This window comes from Chelonia mydas, chromosome 1 (assembly GCF_015237465.2).
Source record: "Chelonia mydas isolate rCheMyd1 chromosome 1, rCheMyd1.pri.v2, whole genome shotgun sequence".
Taxonomy (NCBI): domain Eukaryota; kingdom Metazoa; phylum Chordata; order Testudines; family Cheloniidae; genus Chelonia; species Chelonia mydas.
The window spans coordinates 7,183,813-7,202,729 of NC_057849.1; the positions used below are offsets into that span (position 1 = coordinate 7,183,813).

General features: G+C 46.1%; 1 protein-coding gene and 1 pseudogene across 1 annotated transcript; one reads left to right on the forward strand and one right to left on the reverse strand.

Moving 5' to 3' along the window:
* Positions 1-1,462: 1,462 nt before the first annotated feature.
* Positions 1,463-2,428, forward strand: LOC119565177 (olfactory receptor 51G2-like). The gene has a single exon (XM_037889632.2). The coding sequence runs from the start codon at positions 1,493-1,495 to the stop codon at positions 2,426-2,428; it is 936 nt and encodes a 311-aa protein (XP_037745560.1). The 5' UTR covers positions 1,463-1,492.
* A 9,448-nt stretch (positions 2,429-11,876) lies between these two features.
* On the reverse strand, positions 11,877-12,804 carry LOC119565178 (annotated as a pseudogene).
* Positions 12,805-18,917: the final 6,113 nt, after the last annotated feature.

Sequence of the window (18,917 nt, forward strand, 5' to 3'; positions counted from 1 at the left end):
GTGGAGATGCGGGGGGAAGGGGGGGACGAAGAAGGTTAAGGGGCACCTTAAGTGGTCCAAAGCTGATTGTCCCACCTCTCCATGGGGCTCCACTCTGCCAGCTGCCCCCATGAGCTGCTCCAGGCATCCGACAAACTGCTCCGCTCCATCAGCCGCTCTGCTCTGCCAACCAGCCGTCCCACAAACTGCTTTGCGATATATTTTCAAGCTCCCCCACTACGTAACGCAACACTCAGTGATTTCAGCTCTTAGTAAGTTTAGCTCTTTTGTGATTTCAGCTTGTAGTAGGGGAACCTCAGTGCTCATACACCATTAGTCCAAAACGAATTCAGCTTAACATCCTGTGACTAGACTCCTAATAGAATCATAATTAGCTCTGATAGTACACAGTAGAGAGAAAAAGAGGCACAATCAACATGTAATACCCTCACTAGGAGGACCCATACCACCAAGTATTAACACCTGTCCCCATCCTCTCTCCAGTCACTGGGTTTTGGAACCCATGACCCTTGCCTAGCGAGTGCTGCTTAGTTGAAGGTGAGTCCCTCCATCATAACAAAAGGCCAAGTACAGCTCCACTGTCCTTGAGTCACATAATCAGGATAATAACAGTTTATTCCTGTCCCAATAACAGAGAAACTGGGGCTCTTAAAGCAGCCAAAGTGACCACTAGGCAGGGTGGGTGTGCCTATGCAAATGAGATCAGCCACTGAAGTTCTTTTCCACAACACACCATGACTCGCCACCAGATGTCAGGGTAGAGCTCATCCTGACTCTGCTTACATATATATATATAGATAGATAATGAGGCAATGAAACACGTTTATGAATGGCTTCTATGCAGGGCAGATAAATACAATGACCTTTTTCACCATGCACTTTCCATGTGTTTACACAAATGTCATGATACAATGGGCCATACTCAGAAGTTAAGAGCCAGAAAGGGTGTCTCTGCGAAGATCACAATTGTAAAATAACAGCGTTCAAGTAGGCTGCGGAACTCAAAGCCACAAGATATCAGTGGGGCCAAGAGCTTAGAACCTTTCAAAGAGTGACTGGGTGTGTATATGGGTAACCAGAATATACAATTCCAGTGTTGAGGATTGTTTTAAAAAGTCTTGGAAGGGCACACAACCTTCCTGATTTATACCACAAAATATGTCTTACTAGTGGGTGTTCAGGGAAACTTTTCCTGGGAGCAGGTCGTCTCATAGCTGCCTATTATAGGGCTTCTTCCACCTTCCACTGAAGCATCAAGAACTGGTCACTGGATACTGAGCTAGATGGACTGCAGGTCCAGTCTGGCAGTGCCTATCTTCTAATCCGTGGTGTAAATCCAAGACTATGTTTTTGCTGATCTTCCTTGAGCTCCTGGGAGTCTCTAGAATTGCACAGAGAGCAAAATGATGTCTCATTAAATATCACCTTGTCACCTGTTCTTTTTCCTTTCAGGAAGGAAAGTCCAAAACTCTTGGGACCTCCCGTGTACATTATGTCAGCTGTCAATGACACCAAACTCAACTCTGCAATGTTCCTTCTCACCGCGATACCTGGGCAGGAAGACCTCCATCTCTGGACCTCTATCCCCTTCTGCTTCATTTATGTTTTTTCAATATTGGGAAATTCAACCATTCTGTTCATTATAAAAACAGATTCAAGCCTTCATGAGCCCATGTACATTTTCCTTTCCATGTTGGCCGTCACAGATCTTGGCTTATCGATATCCACCATACCGACAATACTGGGTATATACTTGTTTAACTCTAGGGAGATCAGCCTCGATGCCTGTTTTGCCCAGCTGTTCTTCATCCACTCATTTGCAATGATTGAATCCTCCATACTCTTGCTCATGGCATTTGACCGCTTTGTCGCAATCTCTAACCCACTGAGATATGCTTCCATCTTAACCCTGCCGAGAATATTCAAGATGGGACTGGTATGTGTGCTAAGAGGGGTGGCCGTATCATTCCCATTCCCCTTTCTCCTGAAACGGTTCCAATACTGTCGAGTCAATGTCCTCTCCCATTCCTACTGCCTGCACCAGGATGTCATGAAGCTGGCTTGTTCGGATATCACAGTCAACTACATCTATGGCTTGTTTCTTACCGTTTCCATGGATGGGTTAGATTCACTGCTCATCTTCCTCTCTTATGTGATGATCCTCAAAACGGTGCTGAGTGTTGCATCCCACACGGAGTGCTTCATGGCCCTGAACACCTGCGTCTCCCACCTCTGTGCCGTCCTGCTCTTCTACATACCAGATATCGGCTTAGCTTTGATACACAGATTGGGGAAGGGCTCTTCTCCCTTACTACAGATTGTCCTGGGCTACATCTACCTGCTCGTCCCACCCCTGATGAACCCAATCGTGTACAGTGTGAAAAGCAAACACCTTCGTGGGAGGATAATCAGAGTGTTTCTCAAGTGAAAGGTCAATGCTGGCTCCAGTGCTGCTGACCTGGGAGATGAAAAACATGGGCCACCATTCCTAGCTGGACCCTTACATCTGAGACAACATGAGCTACTGATCTCCAGTCTGTAAGGAGAGGTTCAGACAGTGTTTAAGGCCTGGAGCAATGGGAGAGGGGCTGGTGAGGAAGGACAGCTCACTGCGGGATGGAGACCAAGGCAGTCAGCAGCATTTACAAAGGGCTTTTCTACACTGCCAAATTTTGTCAATGAAATTATGTTGACATGAAAAAATCGACAGAAGCATAGTCACCAAAGCGAGTCTACATTTGCTCTCCCTGTCAACAGATTGTGTCCACATTTGGGGCACCATTGTCGACAGCGTGAGCGATGCATTGTGAGTATCTATCCCACAGTGCCTGGTGACACCATTCTGACGTTGCACCCTATAATGCTTTCTGGAAATATGCTCATGAATGTAGATATGACATAACTGGAATATGTTTGATTCTACCTATGACATGAAACATATCCCTGTAAAGGTTTTGATCTACTGAATATATTCATCCTATTTGTATGCATGTGTCATTATTGTGTTTAAAGTTATGAATAGTGGCTGTGTACTTGTTTGATTTTAAGTAGCCTTCGTAAGACATTTGGTCATCCTCTTAAGAAAGGAATTTACAAGTTAAGTGCCCAATCAAGAAACACTTAATTGACAATGGAACCTTGGAAGACTCCAATCCACATAAGAAGTCTACTTGTGATGTTCAAGGTAGCATGTGAAGAATGGCTGCCACCTGTAAAGTTCTGAGTCATGCATGGACATGTGACTTGCCCATGTGACTCCAAAACTGCAGCTTGTAGCTGGATTCTGCATAGGAGAGAGAAGGGATTTCCACCCACAAGAGAAAATCTATTTAAGCCTGGTGGAGACCCCTCCAATTTGTCTTCAGCTGGCTCAAGAGATAGCCTTTCCACTCCCAAAAGAATACCTGAAAGAAACTGCAACAAAGGACAGCAACCACAGGGGTGTGAGTGATTGCTGGACCCAGACTAGAAGGAGGCTAGTCTGTCAAAGAAACTTACTGGAATATCTCTGAGGTTAAGATTTCATCCTTAATCATTTTCTTATTGTACTAGCTTTAGACTTGCGTGCTTTATTTTATTTTGCTTGGTAATTCACTTTGTTCTGTCTGTTATTACTTGGAACCACTTAAATCCTACTTTCTGTATTTCATAAAGTCACTGTTAACTTATTAATTAACCCAGATTATGTATTAATACCTGGTGGGGGAGGGGGGGTATTTGAAATACAGATATATAGTCCATGTTGATAACTTCAGGTACAAAAATGAAACATGCACACAAATAGGATAATAATATTCAGCAAATCCTAACTTTTCCAGTGACACACCACAAGACATATCTTATACCAGATGCAACATAATTATGTCATAATCATGTCATAATCATACCACTATCATCAATATGGGATGTAGTGTCACAACCTCCTTTACTGACCCCTCGATGTGGGATTCAATTTGTCTCCTAAAAAGAGGGACTCGGGTGTGGGAAACTCCCTCACATCCTCTGCAGTGAACACCAATGCAAAGAATTAATTTAGCCTCTCCGTAATGGCCTCATATTCCTTGAGTGCTCCTTTAACACCTCAGTCATCCACTGGCCCCACTCATTCTTTGGCAGGCTTCCTGATTCTGATGTACTATAAAAAATTTTTCCTAATTTTTATGACTTTTCCTAGTTTCCCTTCACATCTTTTGAACTACTTGCGCAGTATTGCCGAGCCCAATTCAAAAACTATGAGCCATACCCCAGAAAATCATCACATGGTTCAAAATAATGAGATTTAGAAATATACTTAGGAGAGCCCCGTTACGCCACAGACCTCCGGACATAACAGTGACTAGCTCGCAGAGACACTTGGTACCTGAGACACAACTCACTCTCTCCCCTTCTTCAGCCAAGAGACATGCAAACACTGGGTAAGCAAGGTTATGTACATTCTGAATAGAAAGAGGCATGGCCCAAATCCAGCTACAACTCTCTGTTGGACCCAAACAACCCCCTCCCCCGATCCAGCTACCCCCAAACTGGGTGATAATGGAAATTTGGATGCAGAGTGTGAGGTCTATCACCAGCACTAGAGCGGCTCTCACTGATCATGGAGCAGCTGGGGGTCAGGAACAAAGTGAGGGGCAGCCCAGCAGGGCTCTGTTTGCCCAGACAACACTCTCCAGATCCTTCACTCTCTGAAACCACGTCCTGATTCTCCCTCTTACTGCCGAGCTGCAGGAGGGGCCCAGAACTCCCTCATCAAAAGGTGCTGTGCTAATGACAGGCCTCATCACCACGGGGTGTTGGGAAGAGTTCAGGTTCTCCACCCAATACTCCAAATCATCCTTATGAGGCATAGAGCTCAAATCTCTCTAAAGCTCTTAGCTCCAGCCCCAATTATTGTAGCGTTTGAGCACCTCTCAAACTGTGACATATTTATCAGTACAACATCCCAAGCGGCAGGGCAGAGCTACTGACACCACAGGGCAGATCCCAAAGCCAGAAGGCACCATTGCTATCTCGTAGTCTGACGGCCTTTATAGCACGTGGCAGAGACCTGCACCAAAATACGTCCTTGAGCAGAGCTGTTAGAACCACATCCTGACTTGATGTAACAATTGTCAGTGATGGCAAATCTACTACTGCCCTTGGTAAATTGTTCCAATGCTTAATTACCCTCATTGTTAGAAAACATTACACCTTAGTTCCAGTCTGAATGTGTCTTGCTTCGGCTCCAGCCACTGGATCCTGTTACAACTTTCTCTGGTAGATTGAAGAGCCCATTGTTAAATGTTTGGTCCACATGCAGGCACTTACAGACTGTGATTAAATCACCCCTTAACCTTCTTTTCCTTATGCTAAATACATTGAGCTCCTTCAGTCTATCACTCTAAGCCCTGGTCTAAACTTGGAGTTGAGGTCGAATTTAGCAGCGTTAAATTGATTTAACCCTGCACCCGTCCACACAAAGAAGCCCTTTTTTTCCACTAAAAAGGCTCTTAAAATTGATTTCCTTACTCCACCCCCGACAAGGGAATTAGCACTGAAATCGGCCTTGCTGGGTCGAATTTGGGGTATTCTGGATGCAATTAGATGGCATTGGCCTCCGGGAGCTATCCCAGAGTGCTCCATTGTGACAGCTCTGGACAGTACTCTCAACTCAGATGCACTGGCCAGGTAGACAGGAAAAGGCCCGCGAACTTTTGAATTTCAATTTCCTGTTTGGCCAGCGTGGCACGCTGCATGTGAGTGCAGAGCTCATCAGCAGAGGTGATCATGATGGAGTCCCAGAATTGCAAAAGAGCTCCAACATCGACCGAACGGGAGGTACAGGATGTGATTGCTGTATGGGGAAAGGAACTCCATTCCAGGTTTTGAAATGCCAAAATATTAGTCAAAATCTCCCAGGGCATGAAGGACAGAGGACATAACAGGGACCCGAAGCAGCGCCGCGTGAAACTTAAGGAGCTGAGGCAAACCTACCAGAAAACCAGAGAGGCAAACGGCCGCTCCGGGTCAGATCCCCAAACATGCCACTTCTACGATGAGCCGCATGCCATTTTAGGGGGTTCAGACACCACCACCCCAGCCTTGTTGTTTGACTCCTTCAATGGAGATGGAGGCAACATGGAATCAGGTTTTGGGGACAAGGAAGATGATGATGATGAAGCTGTAGACAGCTCACAGCAAGCAAGCGGAGAAACCGGTTTTGCCGACAGCCAGGAACAGTTTCTCACTCTGGACCTGGAGCCAGTAGCCCCCGAACCCACACAAGGCTGCCTCCCAGACCCGCCAGGCACTGAAGGGACCTCTGGTGAGTGTACCTTTTAAAATACTATACATGGTTTAAAAGCAAGCATGTTTAATGATTAATTTGCCCTGGCCTTTGCGGCTCTCCTGGATGTACTCCCAAAGCCTTTGCAAAAGGTTTCTGGGGAGGGCAGCCTTATTCCATCCACCATGGTAGGACACTTTACCACACCAGGCCAGTAGCACCTACTCGGGAATCATTGTAGAACAATGCATTGCAGGGTATGTTTGCTGGCATTCAAACAACATCCGTTCTTTATCTCTCTGTATTATCCTCAGGAGAGTGATATCATTCATGATCACCTGGTTGAAATAGGGTGCTTTTCTTAAGGGGACATTCAAAGGTGCCCGTTCCTGCTGGGCTGTTTGCCTGTGGCGGAACAGAAATGTTCCCCGCTGCTAGCCACGGGGAGGGGGGAGGGGCTAGCCATGCGCTGGTGGGAGGCAAAATGCGACCTTGGAACGGAAGCACATGTGCTGTGTATGTAATGTTAACAGCAAGGTTTACCCTGAAAGAGTGTACCCATTGTTCTATAAAATGTGTCTTTTTAAATACCACTGTCCCTTTTTTTTTTCTCCACCAGCTGCATGTGTTTCAAGGATCACAGGATCTTTTCCTTCCCAGAGGCTAGTGAAGAGTAGAAGGCAAAAAAAACGCACTCGTGATGAAATGTTCTCTGAGCTCATGCTGTCCTCCCACACTGACAGAGCACAGACGAATGCATGGAGGCAGACAATGTCAGAGTGCAGGAAAGCACAATACGACCGGGAGGAGAGATGGCGGCTGAGGAGAGTAAGTGTCGGGCTGAAGAGAGGGCTGAAGCTGAAAGGTGGCGGCAGCATGATGACAGGAGGCAGGATTCAATGCTGAGGCTGCTGCAGGATCAAACTAATATGCTCCAGTGTATGGTTGAGCTGCAGGAAAGGAAGCAGGAGCACAGACTGCTGCTACAGCCCCTGTGTAACCAACCGCCCTCCTCCCCAAGTTCCATAGCCTCCTCACCCAGATTCCCAAGAAAGCGGTGGGGGGGCCTCCGGCCACCCAGCTACTCCACCCCAGAGGATTGCCCAAGCAACAGAAGCCTCGCATTCAATAAGTTTTAAAGTTTTAAAATTTTAAAGTGCTGTGTGGCCTTGTCCTTCCCTCCTCCACCGCCCCTCCCGGTGCTTCTCTCCTCCACCACCCCTCCCAGGCTACCTTGGCAGTTATCCCCCTATTTGTGTGATGAATTAATAAAGAATGCATGAATGTGAAGCAACAATGACTTTATTGCCTCTGCAAGCAGTGATCAAAGGAAGGACGGGAGGGTGGTTAGCTTACAGGGAAGTAGAGTGAACCAAGGGGCAGGGGGTTTCATCAAGGAGAAACAAACAGAACTTTCACACCACAGCCTGGACAGTCATGAAACCTGGTTTTCAAACCTTCTCTGATGCGCACCGCATCCTCCTGTGCTCTTCTAAGTGCCCTGGTGTCTGGCTGCGCGTAACCAGCAGCCAGGCGATTTGCCTCAACCTCTCACTCCACCATAAACGTCTCCCCCTTACTCTCGCAGATATTGTGAAGAAAACAGTAAGCAGTAACAATAGTAGGAAGATTGGTTTCGCTGAGGTCTAACCCAGTCAGTAAACTGCGCCAGCGCGCTTTTAAACATCCAAATTCACATTCTACCACCATTTTGCACTTCCTCAGCCTGTAGCTGAACAGCTCCTGACTACTGTCCAGGCTGCCTGTGTACGGCTTCATGAGCCAGGGCATTAAGGGGTAGGCTGGGTCCCCAAGGATAACTATAGGCATTTCAACATCCCCAACGGTTATTTTCTGGTCTGGGAAGAAAGTCCCTTCCTGCAGCTTTTGAAACACACCAGAGTTCCTGAAGATTCGAGCGTCATGTACCTTTCCCAGCCATCCCACGTTGATGTTGGTGAAACATCCCTTGTGATCCACCAGTGCTTACAGCACCATTGAAAAGTACGCCTTGTGGTTCATGTACTCACCGTCTTGGTGCCCTGAACCATCCTTCTTCTCTGGGGCAAGTGACTGAGTGGGGGCAGCTGGCAGCTCAGCATGCTGCAATTACCAGAAACTCATGCAATTACAGTCCTGTGACAACACTAAACAGGAACCCAAGAACAATTCCTTTTCCAGACAATAAGGCTGAGTCATACTTTCTCCTGAATCTCCTGAGGGACAGATCCATCGGCCAGGGCACAGAGCAGGGTCATAGTGGACAAGCAATTCCACAGGAGCTCTCAGTGTGACTCAGAATGGCCTAATGTGATCCATAGCAACATGAGACTGGAAGGGACCTCCTGGGTCAATGAGTCCAGTCCCCTGTTATGGCAGGCGATCCCGCCATATCACCCAGTGCATAAACCTGTCAAGCTCTATCTTCAAATGTTGTTTCCCCCCCTTTCTGTTGGGAAGCTGTTTCAGAACCTCCCTACTCTAATGCTCAGAAACCAACTTCTCATTTCCAGCCTCAGTTGGCCCTTGGCCAGTTTCTCCTCATTTGTTCTTGTGCCAATGCTCTCCTTTAGCTTCAGGAGCTTGGCTCCCTCCCTGGTGTTTCCCCCTTCCCCGACCTGATGTATTTATACAGCAATCTGATCTCCATGCAATCTGCATTGTCTTATGCTGAACCAGCCAAATTCTTCCAGTCTCCTCCAAAAGCCGGGCCCTCCATTGCCCTGACCATCCTAGGAGCCCTTCTTTGCACCTTTTCCAGTCTGAATTCTTCTTTCTGTAATATGTGTGACCAGAATTTTACATAGTTTGCCAGAGGAAGTCTGACCAGTGTCTTACTACTTCCCTATCTCGCCTCACACATTCTAGGATCTCATTTGCTTTGTTCACTCCTGCAGCACACTGGCACACATATTTTTGACTGTGTTTGTCATTAACCAGGGGAACAAACTCTCAAAGGATGTTGTGGATTCTCCTGATGTCTCCAAACCAATATTACATGCCTTCCTAAAAGATACGCCTTAGAGGCACAGAAGTGATACTTTAGTCAGATAGAAGTCATTGGGCTCAATATGGGGGTAAACTAGGAAAAAGTCTCCAGGAGGTCAGACTTGATAATCTAATGGTCCCTTTTTTCCTCAACTTCTATAAATCTATCATTTGTTGTCTTGAGTGAATTTCTATTTTGAATGCAACTGGAGAATGTAAGCATTCAGAATAGCAACTATCACTCAACAAGAATATATGCTGGCCTAGAAGACTCAAGACTGTCACAGTGAAACCAGGATATATGGTCTCTTTACCCTGTAAACCAGATGCTTTCCTGTCATGAGAGGAATCTAACAATTTAATCATGACATGTGTACGGAAAGTACATAGGGAAGTGTTATTTATTCCTTCTCATAACATAAGAACTAGGGTCACCAAATGAAACTAATAGGCAGCAGGTTTAAAACAACAAAAGGAAGTATCTCTTCACACAACGCACAGATACCCTATGGAACTCCTTGCCAGAGGATTTAGTGAAGGCCAAGATTATAACAGGGATCAAAAAAGAACTAGATAAATTAGTGGAGGAGAGGTCCTTCAATGCCTATTAGCCAGGATGGGCAGGGATGGTATTTCTCGCTTACGTTTCCCAGAAGCTGGCAGTGGATGACAGGAGAAGGATCACTTGATGATTCCCTGTTCTGTTCATTCCCTCTGGGGCACCTGGCATTGGCCACTATTGGAAGACAGGATACTGGGTTAGATGGAACATTTGTCTGACCCACTATGGCTCTTCTTGCATTCTGATGTTTTTAATTGTCCCACTGTTTGAGCTGGGAACAACATCCCATCGATGATAAAAGCTTATCACCCAGCAGCACTGAATGGACACTTGAGACTCTTACTTGTGACCAGAGCTATACAGTCACCCCCAGCCTCCTTGAAATGAGTAGCTTTCGTAGCAAACAGAACTGGCCCAACTTACATTCTTTTGGGAAGACAAGAAGCTCTTGGGACCCAGCCTAGTTTCCCTGTGGCTCTTGGAGCATCGTCCCATCTGTCTTTCCTTTTTGGGTGGAAGCAGCCTTTGCTGAAACCTGTGAGAGCCTAGGCGCAGCCACCATAGTGCTCAGCCGCATCTGTGTTACAGGGCCTAGGTGTGAAGCTGACCTTTGCCCTCAGACTGCTTTCTCTCAACCAGACAATCAAAGAGGAGGCCCCCGAGGCCATTGATCCATAGTTTGGCAGTGAGACCCATTTAGCCTCAATGGCTTACAATCACTGGTTCTGTGACTGTGCTGAACCTCCCTGCGACACTCCAACATTACCCTCAGAAATCCACTACTTAAACTTCACTCTCACCCCCACATCTGCCACACACACTAAGGGGCTGGAGTCATGGGGCTTCCCAGAAGCCAGCTGTCACAGGAGGCTAATGGTAAGAGGCCTTTTATAGACAAATGTCAGAGGTGTTGCTCTGTGGAACCCTGACAGAGACTTGATCTTAGGGTCTCAGAGTATCTAACTGCATTGAAAGTATTTATTCTCTCACCACAGCTGTGAGGCAGGGCACGGCTATTATCCACCTGTGCAGAGATATCCAATGGCTTGGCCACAGTCACACATGGCCTGGGAATCAAACCCAGCTGTCTGGAGTTGCAGAGCTGTGCCCAGACAACAGGACCAGCCTTCCAGACACCTGAGCGGTGACAGGCCTGGTTGCATTCTCTGCTGCGCCAGCAGACCTCCCCTCTTCACTGTATAGAGTGGGCATGGCCATGTGCCAGTTACAGGGGTTTGATTCACTGGCCTGTTTTCTCCCTGCCTCAGCACAGTTTAGAGCAGCCTGGGGGCTGGGATGACATCTGCCCATTGGTAACGACTTCCAAGAGAACAGCCCACTTTGGCCAAGTCCCTGCGGATGGAACCACCCCAGAGTGCTCCCTTGGGGTCTGAGGTGGCCCTGCAGGAACCCTGCCCATCCCTCTACGGTCCTTGCAATCACTTACTCTCAGCCTCGGATACTTAAAACAAGAGCCCCCTTTGTGGGGTTGCATTTATTTAGTCTTCTCCAAAACACAAGGTCTCTTACCCTCCAGCCCCAGCCTTCTCCTGCACTCAGGATCACCCCCACGGTCCTGATTACTGCAGACAGCGTTGGTTCAGACCCTATTCCCCATTTTCCCCTGAAGCCCTCTCCTCTGCCTCATATCTTCTCACGAAGCCCAGCCTCTTGCTCCTCCACTTTCCCCAAGGCTCTGTCTCTGAGCCAGGCCAGAGTCGGGCCATCTTAAGAGCTGCCCTGGGAGCAAAGGTTGCTGTGGGGAGCCCAAGACTCTCCACATTCCCTGACTTGTACATCCTGGGGGATAAAATGTAGAGGGTGTAGGGTACCTCACAGTGGCTCTGGCTCCCTGTGCAACTCTTAGCAAGGCCTGACTCTGGCTAAGGGGGCAGAGTCTCGGGTAAAGGGGAATAGGAGAGGTGTGGTCTTCGGAGAAGAGATGGGGCAGAGGAAAGGGCTTCATGGGCAGAGGATCCAGGATGGAATTCGTGGCCATGCCCATTGCTCGTGTTTTTCCTCCCCCATGTCACCAGCACTGGAGCCAGGTGATGAACTGACCCTTCACTTGACAAATGCCCTGATTATCCTCTCACGCAGGTATTTGCTTTTCACACTGTACACAATTGGTTTCATCAGGGGCGGGACCAGCAGGTAGATGTAGCCCAGGATAATCTGAAGCAAGTGAGTAGAGCTATTTCCAAATCTGTGTATCAAAGACAGGCCAATGTCTGATATGTAGAAGAGCACGACAGCGCAGAGATGGGAGACACAGGTGTTCAGGGCCCTGAGGCACTCTCTGTGGGATGCGATACTCAGCACTGTTTTGAGGATCATCACAGAAGATGAGGAAGGAGTCCAACCGAACCGTGATGACTTTAACAAACAAGCCATAGATGCTTTTCACTGAGGTGTCTGAACAAGCTGCCTTCATGATGTCCGGCTGCAGGCAGTAGGAATGGAAGAGGACATTGTCTCGACAGTATCGGAACCATTTCAGGAGAATGGGGAGTGGGAGTATTAGGGCCACCGATCTTACCACAGCCACCAGGCCCATCTTGGATATTCTCGGAGGAATTAAGATGGAGGCATATCTCAGTGGGTTACAATTTGTGATGAAGCGGTCAAAGGCCATCAACAAGAGGACAAAGGACTCAATTTTTGAAAGCGAGTGGATGAAGAACATCTGGGCAAAACAGGCCTCGAGGCTGATTCTCCTAGAGTTAAACAAGCATATGCCCAGTATCGTCGGTATGGTGGTTATGGATAAGGCAAGGTCTGTGACGACCAACATGGAAAGGAAAATGTACATGGGCTCATGGAGGCTTGGATCTGTTTTTATAATGAACAGAATGACTGAATTTCCTACGATTGAAAGAACATACATGAAGCAGAAGGGGATAGAGATCTAGAGGTGGATGTCTTCCAGCCCAGGTATCCTGGTGAGAAGGAACATTACAGAGTTGAATTTAGTGTCATTGACAGCTGACATAATGTACTGGGCAGTTCTGGGGACTTTTGAACTTTTCTTCCTGAAAAGAAATAGAACAGGAGACTAGGTGATAGTTAGCGAGAAATCTTTCTGCTCTCAGTGCAAGTCGAGAGATTCTCAGGACCTCAAGGGAAAATCAGCAAAAACATTGTCTTGGATTTATGCCCCCAATAGGAAGGTAGGCACTGACGGACTGGATCAGACCTACAATCTGTCTAGCCAAGTCTCCAGTAGGCATTATGAGATGCTGCAAAGGAAGGTGGAAGAAGCCCTGCAATAGGAAACTAAGAGATACTCTGATCCCAGGGAAGTTTCTCCCTGACTCCCACTGGTTAGACATATTTTGTCAAGTAAATCGGGAAGGTTTAGAGTACTTACATCTGTAGTATGCAAGGTCTTGGAGAAAATTTTGAAGGAGAAGATAGTTAAGGACATTGAACTCAATGGTAAATGGGACAAAATACAACATGGTTTTACAAAAGGTAGATCATGCCAAACCAACCTGATCTCCTTCTTTGAGAAAGTAACACATTTTTTAGACAAAGGAAACGCAGTGGATCTAATTTACCTAGATTTCAGTAAGGCGTTTGATACCATGCCACATAGGGAATTATTAGTTAAATTGGATAAGATGGGGATCAATAGGAAAATTGAAAGGTGGATAAGGAATTGGTTAAAGGGGAGACTACAACGGGTCCTACTGAAAGGTGAACTGTCACGCTGGAGGGAGGTTACCAGTGGAGTTCCTCAAGGATCGGTTTGGTGGACTAATCTTATTTAATCTTTTATTACTGACCTCGGCACAAAAAGTGGGAGTGTGTTAATATAGTTTGTGGATGATACAAAGCTGGGAGGTTTTGCCAATTTAGAGAAGGACAGAGATATCCTACAGGAGGATCTGGGTGACCTTGTAAACTGGAGTAATAGTAATAGGATGAAATTGAATAGTGAGAAGTGTAAGGTCATGCATTTAGGGATTAATAGCAAGAATTTTCGTTATAAGCTGGGGACGCATCAATTAGAAGTAACGGAGGAGGAGAAGGACCTTGCAGTTTTGGTTGATCATAGGAGGACTATAAGCCGCCAATGTCATATGGCTGTGAAAAAAGCTCATGCGGTCTTGGGATGCATCAGGAGAGGTATTTTCAGTAGGGATAAGGAGGTTTTAGTACCATTATACAAGGCACTGGTGAGACCTCACCTGGAATACTGTGTGCAGTTCTGGTCTCCCATGTTTAAGAAGGATGAATTCAAACTGAACAGGTACAGAGAAGGGCTACTAGGATGATCCGAGGAATGGAAAACTTGTCTTATGAAAGGAGATTCAAGGAGCTTGGCTTGTTTCGCCGAACTAAAAGAAGGTTGAGGGGAGATATGATTCCTCTCTATAAATATGTGAGAGGGATAAATACTGGAGAGGGAGAGAAATTATTTAAGCTTAGTACCAATGTGGACACAAGAACAAATGGATATAAACTGGCCACCAGGAAGTTTAGACTTGAAATTAGACGAAGGTTTCTAACCATCAGAGCAGTAAAGTTTTGGAAGAGCCTTCCAAAGGAAGCAGTGGGGGCAAAAGATCTGTCTGCCTTTAAGATTCAACTCGATGAGTTTATGGAGGAGATGGTATGATGGGATAACATGGTTTTGGAAATTAAATATTCATGGTAAATAGGCCCAATAGCCTGTGATGGGATATTAGATGGGGTGAGATCTGAGTTACCCAGGAAAGAATTTTCTGTAGTATCTGGCTGGTGAATCTTGCCCATATGCTCAGGGTTTAGCTGATCGCCATATTTGGGGTCGGGAAGGAATTTTCCTCCAGGGCAGATTGGAAGAGGCCCTGGAGGTTTTTCACCTTTCTCTGTAGCAAGGGGCACGGGTCACTTGCTGGAGGATTCTCTGCTCCTTGAAGTCTTTAAAGCACATTTTGAGGACTTCAATAGCTCAGACGTAGGTGAGAGGTTTTTTGCAGGAGTGGTGGGTGAAATTCTGTGGCCTGCGTTATCCAGGAGGTCAGACAAGATGATCATAATGGTCCCTTCTGACCTAAATATCTATGAATCTAAGACTTTTTTTTCAAAAATACTCAGTACTGTAATAAATGTTAAATTTTCAGAATGGAGAGGGGAAACTAGTGGTGTTTCCCAAGGGTCAGTCCTACGACCAATCCTATTCAACTTCTTCATAAATGATCTAGAGAAAGGGGTAAACAGTGAGGTGGCAAAGTTTGCAGATGATACTAAACTGCTCAAGATAGTTAAGACCAAACCAGACTGTGAAGAACTTCAGAAAGATCTCACAAAACTAACTGATTGGGCAACAAAACGACAAATGGAATTTAAGGTGGATAAATGCAAAGTAATGCACATTGGAAAATATATTCCCAAGTCCACGCAGTCTGCAGCGGCAGTCAAAAAAAAAGCAAACAGGATGTGAGGAATCATTAAAAAAGGGATAGAGAATAAGATGGCATTAGAAAAGGTTCAGAAAAGGGCAACTAAAATGATTAGGGGTTTGGAACGGGTCCCATATGAGAAGAGATTAAGGAGGCTAGGCCTTTTCAGCTTCGAAAAGAGGAGATTGTGGAGAAAGTGAAAAAGGAAATGTTATTTACTTGCTCCCATAATATAAGAACAAGGAGCCACCAAATGAAATTAATGGGCAGCAGGTTTAAAACAAAGAAAAGGAAGTTCTTCTTCACTCAGTCAACCTGTGGAACTCCTTGCCTGAGGAGCTTGTGAAGGCTGGGACTATAACAGAGTTTAACATGGATCCATTCATGGAGGTTAAGTCCATTAATGGTGATTAGCCAGGATGGGTAAGGAATGGTGTCCCTAGCCTCTGTTTGTCAGAGGGTGGAGATAGATGGCAGGAGAGAGATCACTTGATCATTACCTGTTCGGTTCACTCCCTCTGGGGCACCTGGCATTGGCCACTGTTGGTAGACAGGATACTGGGATGGATGGACCTTTGGTCTGACCCAGGAAGGCCATTCCTATGTTCTTATGTAATTGGATTTCCTGATTACCTATTTAAACATCCCATCCCTCTTTGAAGCCTGAGATGTTCTTGGCCACATTGATATCTTGTGGCTGCGAGTTCCATAGCCTACTTGAGCACTATGTGATTTTACAGTTCTGACCTTCATACAGACACTCTTTCTGGCCATCCACTTCTGAGTTGGCCCATTGTATCATGATGCCCATAAACACATGGCAAGTGCATGGGGAAGACGGTCATTTTATTTATCTGCCCTGCATTGAAGCTATTTATAAACGTGTTTCATTGCCTCACACATATACTTTCTATTTTCTCCACTCCTGAGATTTCAAATTATTGCACTCTCTCTTTCCAGCACATGGGATAAATTCTTAGTGCCAGGTTCTTAATCCAATAGTCATGACTTCTACTGGGTTGCTCCAGATTTACATGTGTAAGTTCAGTCAGAACCGGGCTCTGTTAACTTTCCCTTACCATATGCTCCCGGTGATACACTCTGACCCCCAAGAATCCCCCCAAGGGAAGCTGAAGTTCTTTGCCTGGCCAATGTTAACTGAAGCCTGAGCATTCGATCTTCCTCACAGGACCTGCATCCTCTCCCCAGGCATGGGTCTGTAGATACTTGGCAAGTTACAAGCTAACATAGGTAGTTACTTCAACTGGGTGGGAGAGGAATTGGCGTCACAAATGGGTGAATATGCAAACACTACTTTTGCACTAATACCCATTTACACATGCATAGTTTAGCATACACCTGTCAACCCATTCCTTCCCCTCTGATCTTCTTTCAGAGATGATTTCTCAGTTTACAGTGGGACTTAAAATGCAGGGTTTGTCATCTGGATTTCTTCAGAATCTGAAAAGATCGCAGGGTTTCAGCCCTCATTCAGTCCCTTGTCAGCAAACAGAAGCCGAGTAGCTCCTCTGTCCCTGGGTTAATAGCTGACTGGTTCTCCTCAGGTTCTCTTCTGTCAGTCTGTAGCCTGTATCCAGAGTGGTAACAAGCCTTGGAGTCAGGATAGAAAATATTCATTCCCTGAGCTCTGACTCACTCCTACATCGTAACCCCAGCACCGGTTATTCATCCACGATGAGGGTTTGCAGGAAGTGGATTTCAAAGTCAAATGCATGAGTATTCATGGAAATGGAACTTCATTTGCCACTTGAAAGTAGTTAATTGCTCTCTCTCTCGCTTGCACTTTGACTGTCTCTCTCCTGTATTCATTAACTATGTGGCATCTGGGAACAGCATTGTGACAGACATGGAGCTGAGCTGCCATAATGAATGTGTATGTTAAACCCGGTTCTTGGGAAGTTTGCTGCAGAGCTATATTGGGTTAACATTTGGGATGTTTATGTTATGGCTCTATTGGGTGAAACCAATATGGATCTTCCTAGGTTCATAGCAGGCTGCTGGAAAACAAGCAAGAAGGGAAGCAATAGCTCAAGAAAAGCCGTCTCTCAGTCACCACCCCAGGGAGGTCAAGAGACAACACAGAAGCTACAAGCTGGGAAGAGCCCATTTCTGAGTTCCAGCCGCATTCCACAGCTTGTTTTGCCAGTTCTGTCAGTCTGTCCAGAGGTGGGGCAGCTGTTGTGAGAATCTCTTCAGACTGACAGGCACAGACACCGCTGGGAAGTCTGAAGGCCCTCAGCCTGCCTCAGTCCCCATCAGAGCAGAAGGGCTTGGGGTCAGAAATCTGTACAGATTGCTGTTTTTTTAAACCCTCTGATTCTCCCATCTTCCACTTTCTTCCTGCTGTTTGGATTCAACAGTATTTTGGTTCTCGAAGGCTTGATGGTCACTCGTCTCACCACTGGTCACAGACTCCCAGAGGGGAGAACCACAGACACTCGGACCTGCTTGGCAAGCACAGTTGACCGCAGTGTGTTGTAGCCCAGAGCCTAGTCTGAGGGTGGGAGAATTGTGGGATTCCACCCCATGAGAGGGAAGACTACAAGGCCTGACATCTGGCACTCAAAGACCAGAGAGGGGACAGAGATACTGGAAGCCCTGTAACTTTGAGGGGTAGGCTATACTTGTTCTTCTTAAAATTTAAGTTTCAAAGGAAATAGGGTAAGCTTGGTTTCCCTAAGTTTTTATTTTTTGTTTATCAGGTTTTGATTTTAAGTTTAAGTTAGTCAAGTAAACCCTAAGTTCGCTTCAATAGCTCATAGCATTTGTGTCTTCTACGCACTGCATCCCTCAATGAAGAATTGAGAAACCTGAACCGCAAAGCTGTTCCTGTGTCTCTTACCACCAGGTTATCAAGGGCGGGTGTGACTATATTAACCAAAGCTTTGTTGCATTTAATACAATATTATCACATGTATCATCTGAATAGCAGTAATGCAATTGTAACTTTGAAACTCTGAATATTTTACCATTAACTTATATTATTGATTTTAAGAAAAAGTCTTTAAGGCTATATCTGCCTCAGCGTGAGTTTCCCGTCATACCCCGAGGGTCCTTTTTAAATTCTGTGGAGCCTGATTTGGGACAAGAACTTTTATCTTCTGATCAAACAGATTGGCAAGCCTAAAATCCATACTATTAATATTCGTAATCAATTAGTATTAATACTATTAATCAAATTCAATTCAATTACACTACATTAAAATTGATGAATTATATTAATATTATTTGTGCACCCTAAATCAGGCTACAACTGAGATGATTTAGGAACTAGTCACTGGTCTTGCGTGGGGTTTCTTCTCACTCAGCCCCTGGCAGAATCGTCCCAGAGCACACGGCACCTCTGGAAATGGGACCCCTTGAAAAATCCTGACTCGGGGCATCGGGGTTTGAACACTTCGAAGCTGCTTTCAATGTGAGACGTCTGTGTTGCTTGAACAGTCCACCATGAACAATGGGCAGGTGTGGGGGAGGGGTTCCCAAGCTACCTAGCGCTGCCTGCCCTCCAGCCCCGTCACTGAGTCACCCTGACAGCCCCGCTGAGTCCTCTGCCGCTGCACAGAACATCTGCCAATGGAAACAGCTTCCAGCCTTTCCCCTTCACTTCGCATTTTAAAGACAGTGAAACCTGCCAACGCACCCAGTCCCTGCTCAGCGTGAAGCTGCTGACTCCAGAGGTCTTCACCCAAAAGGA

What these genes read in the sequence shown, in the direction of transcription:
- LOC119565177 (XM_037889632.2), top strand. Translation starts at nt 1,493, where the DNA reads ATGTCAGCTGTCAATGACACCAAACTCAACTCTGCAATGTTCCTTCTC.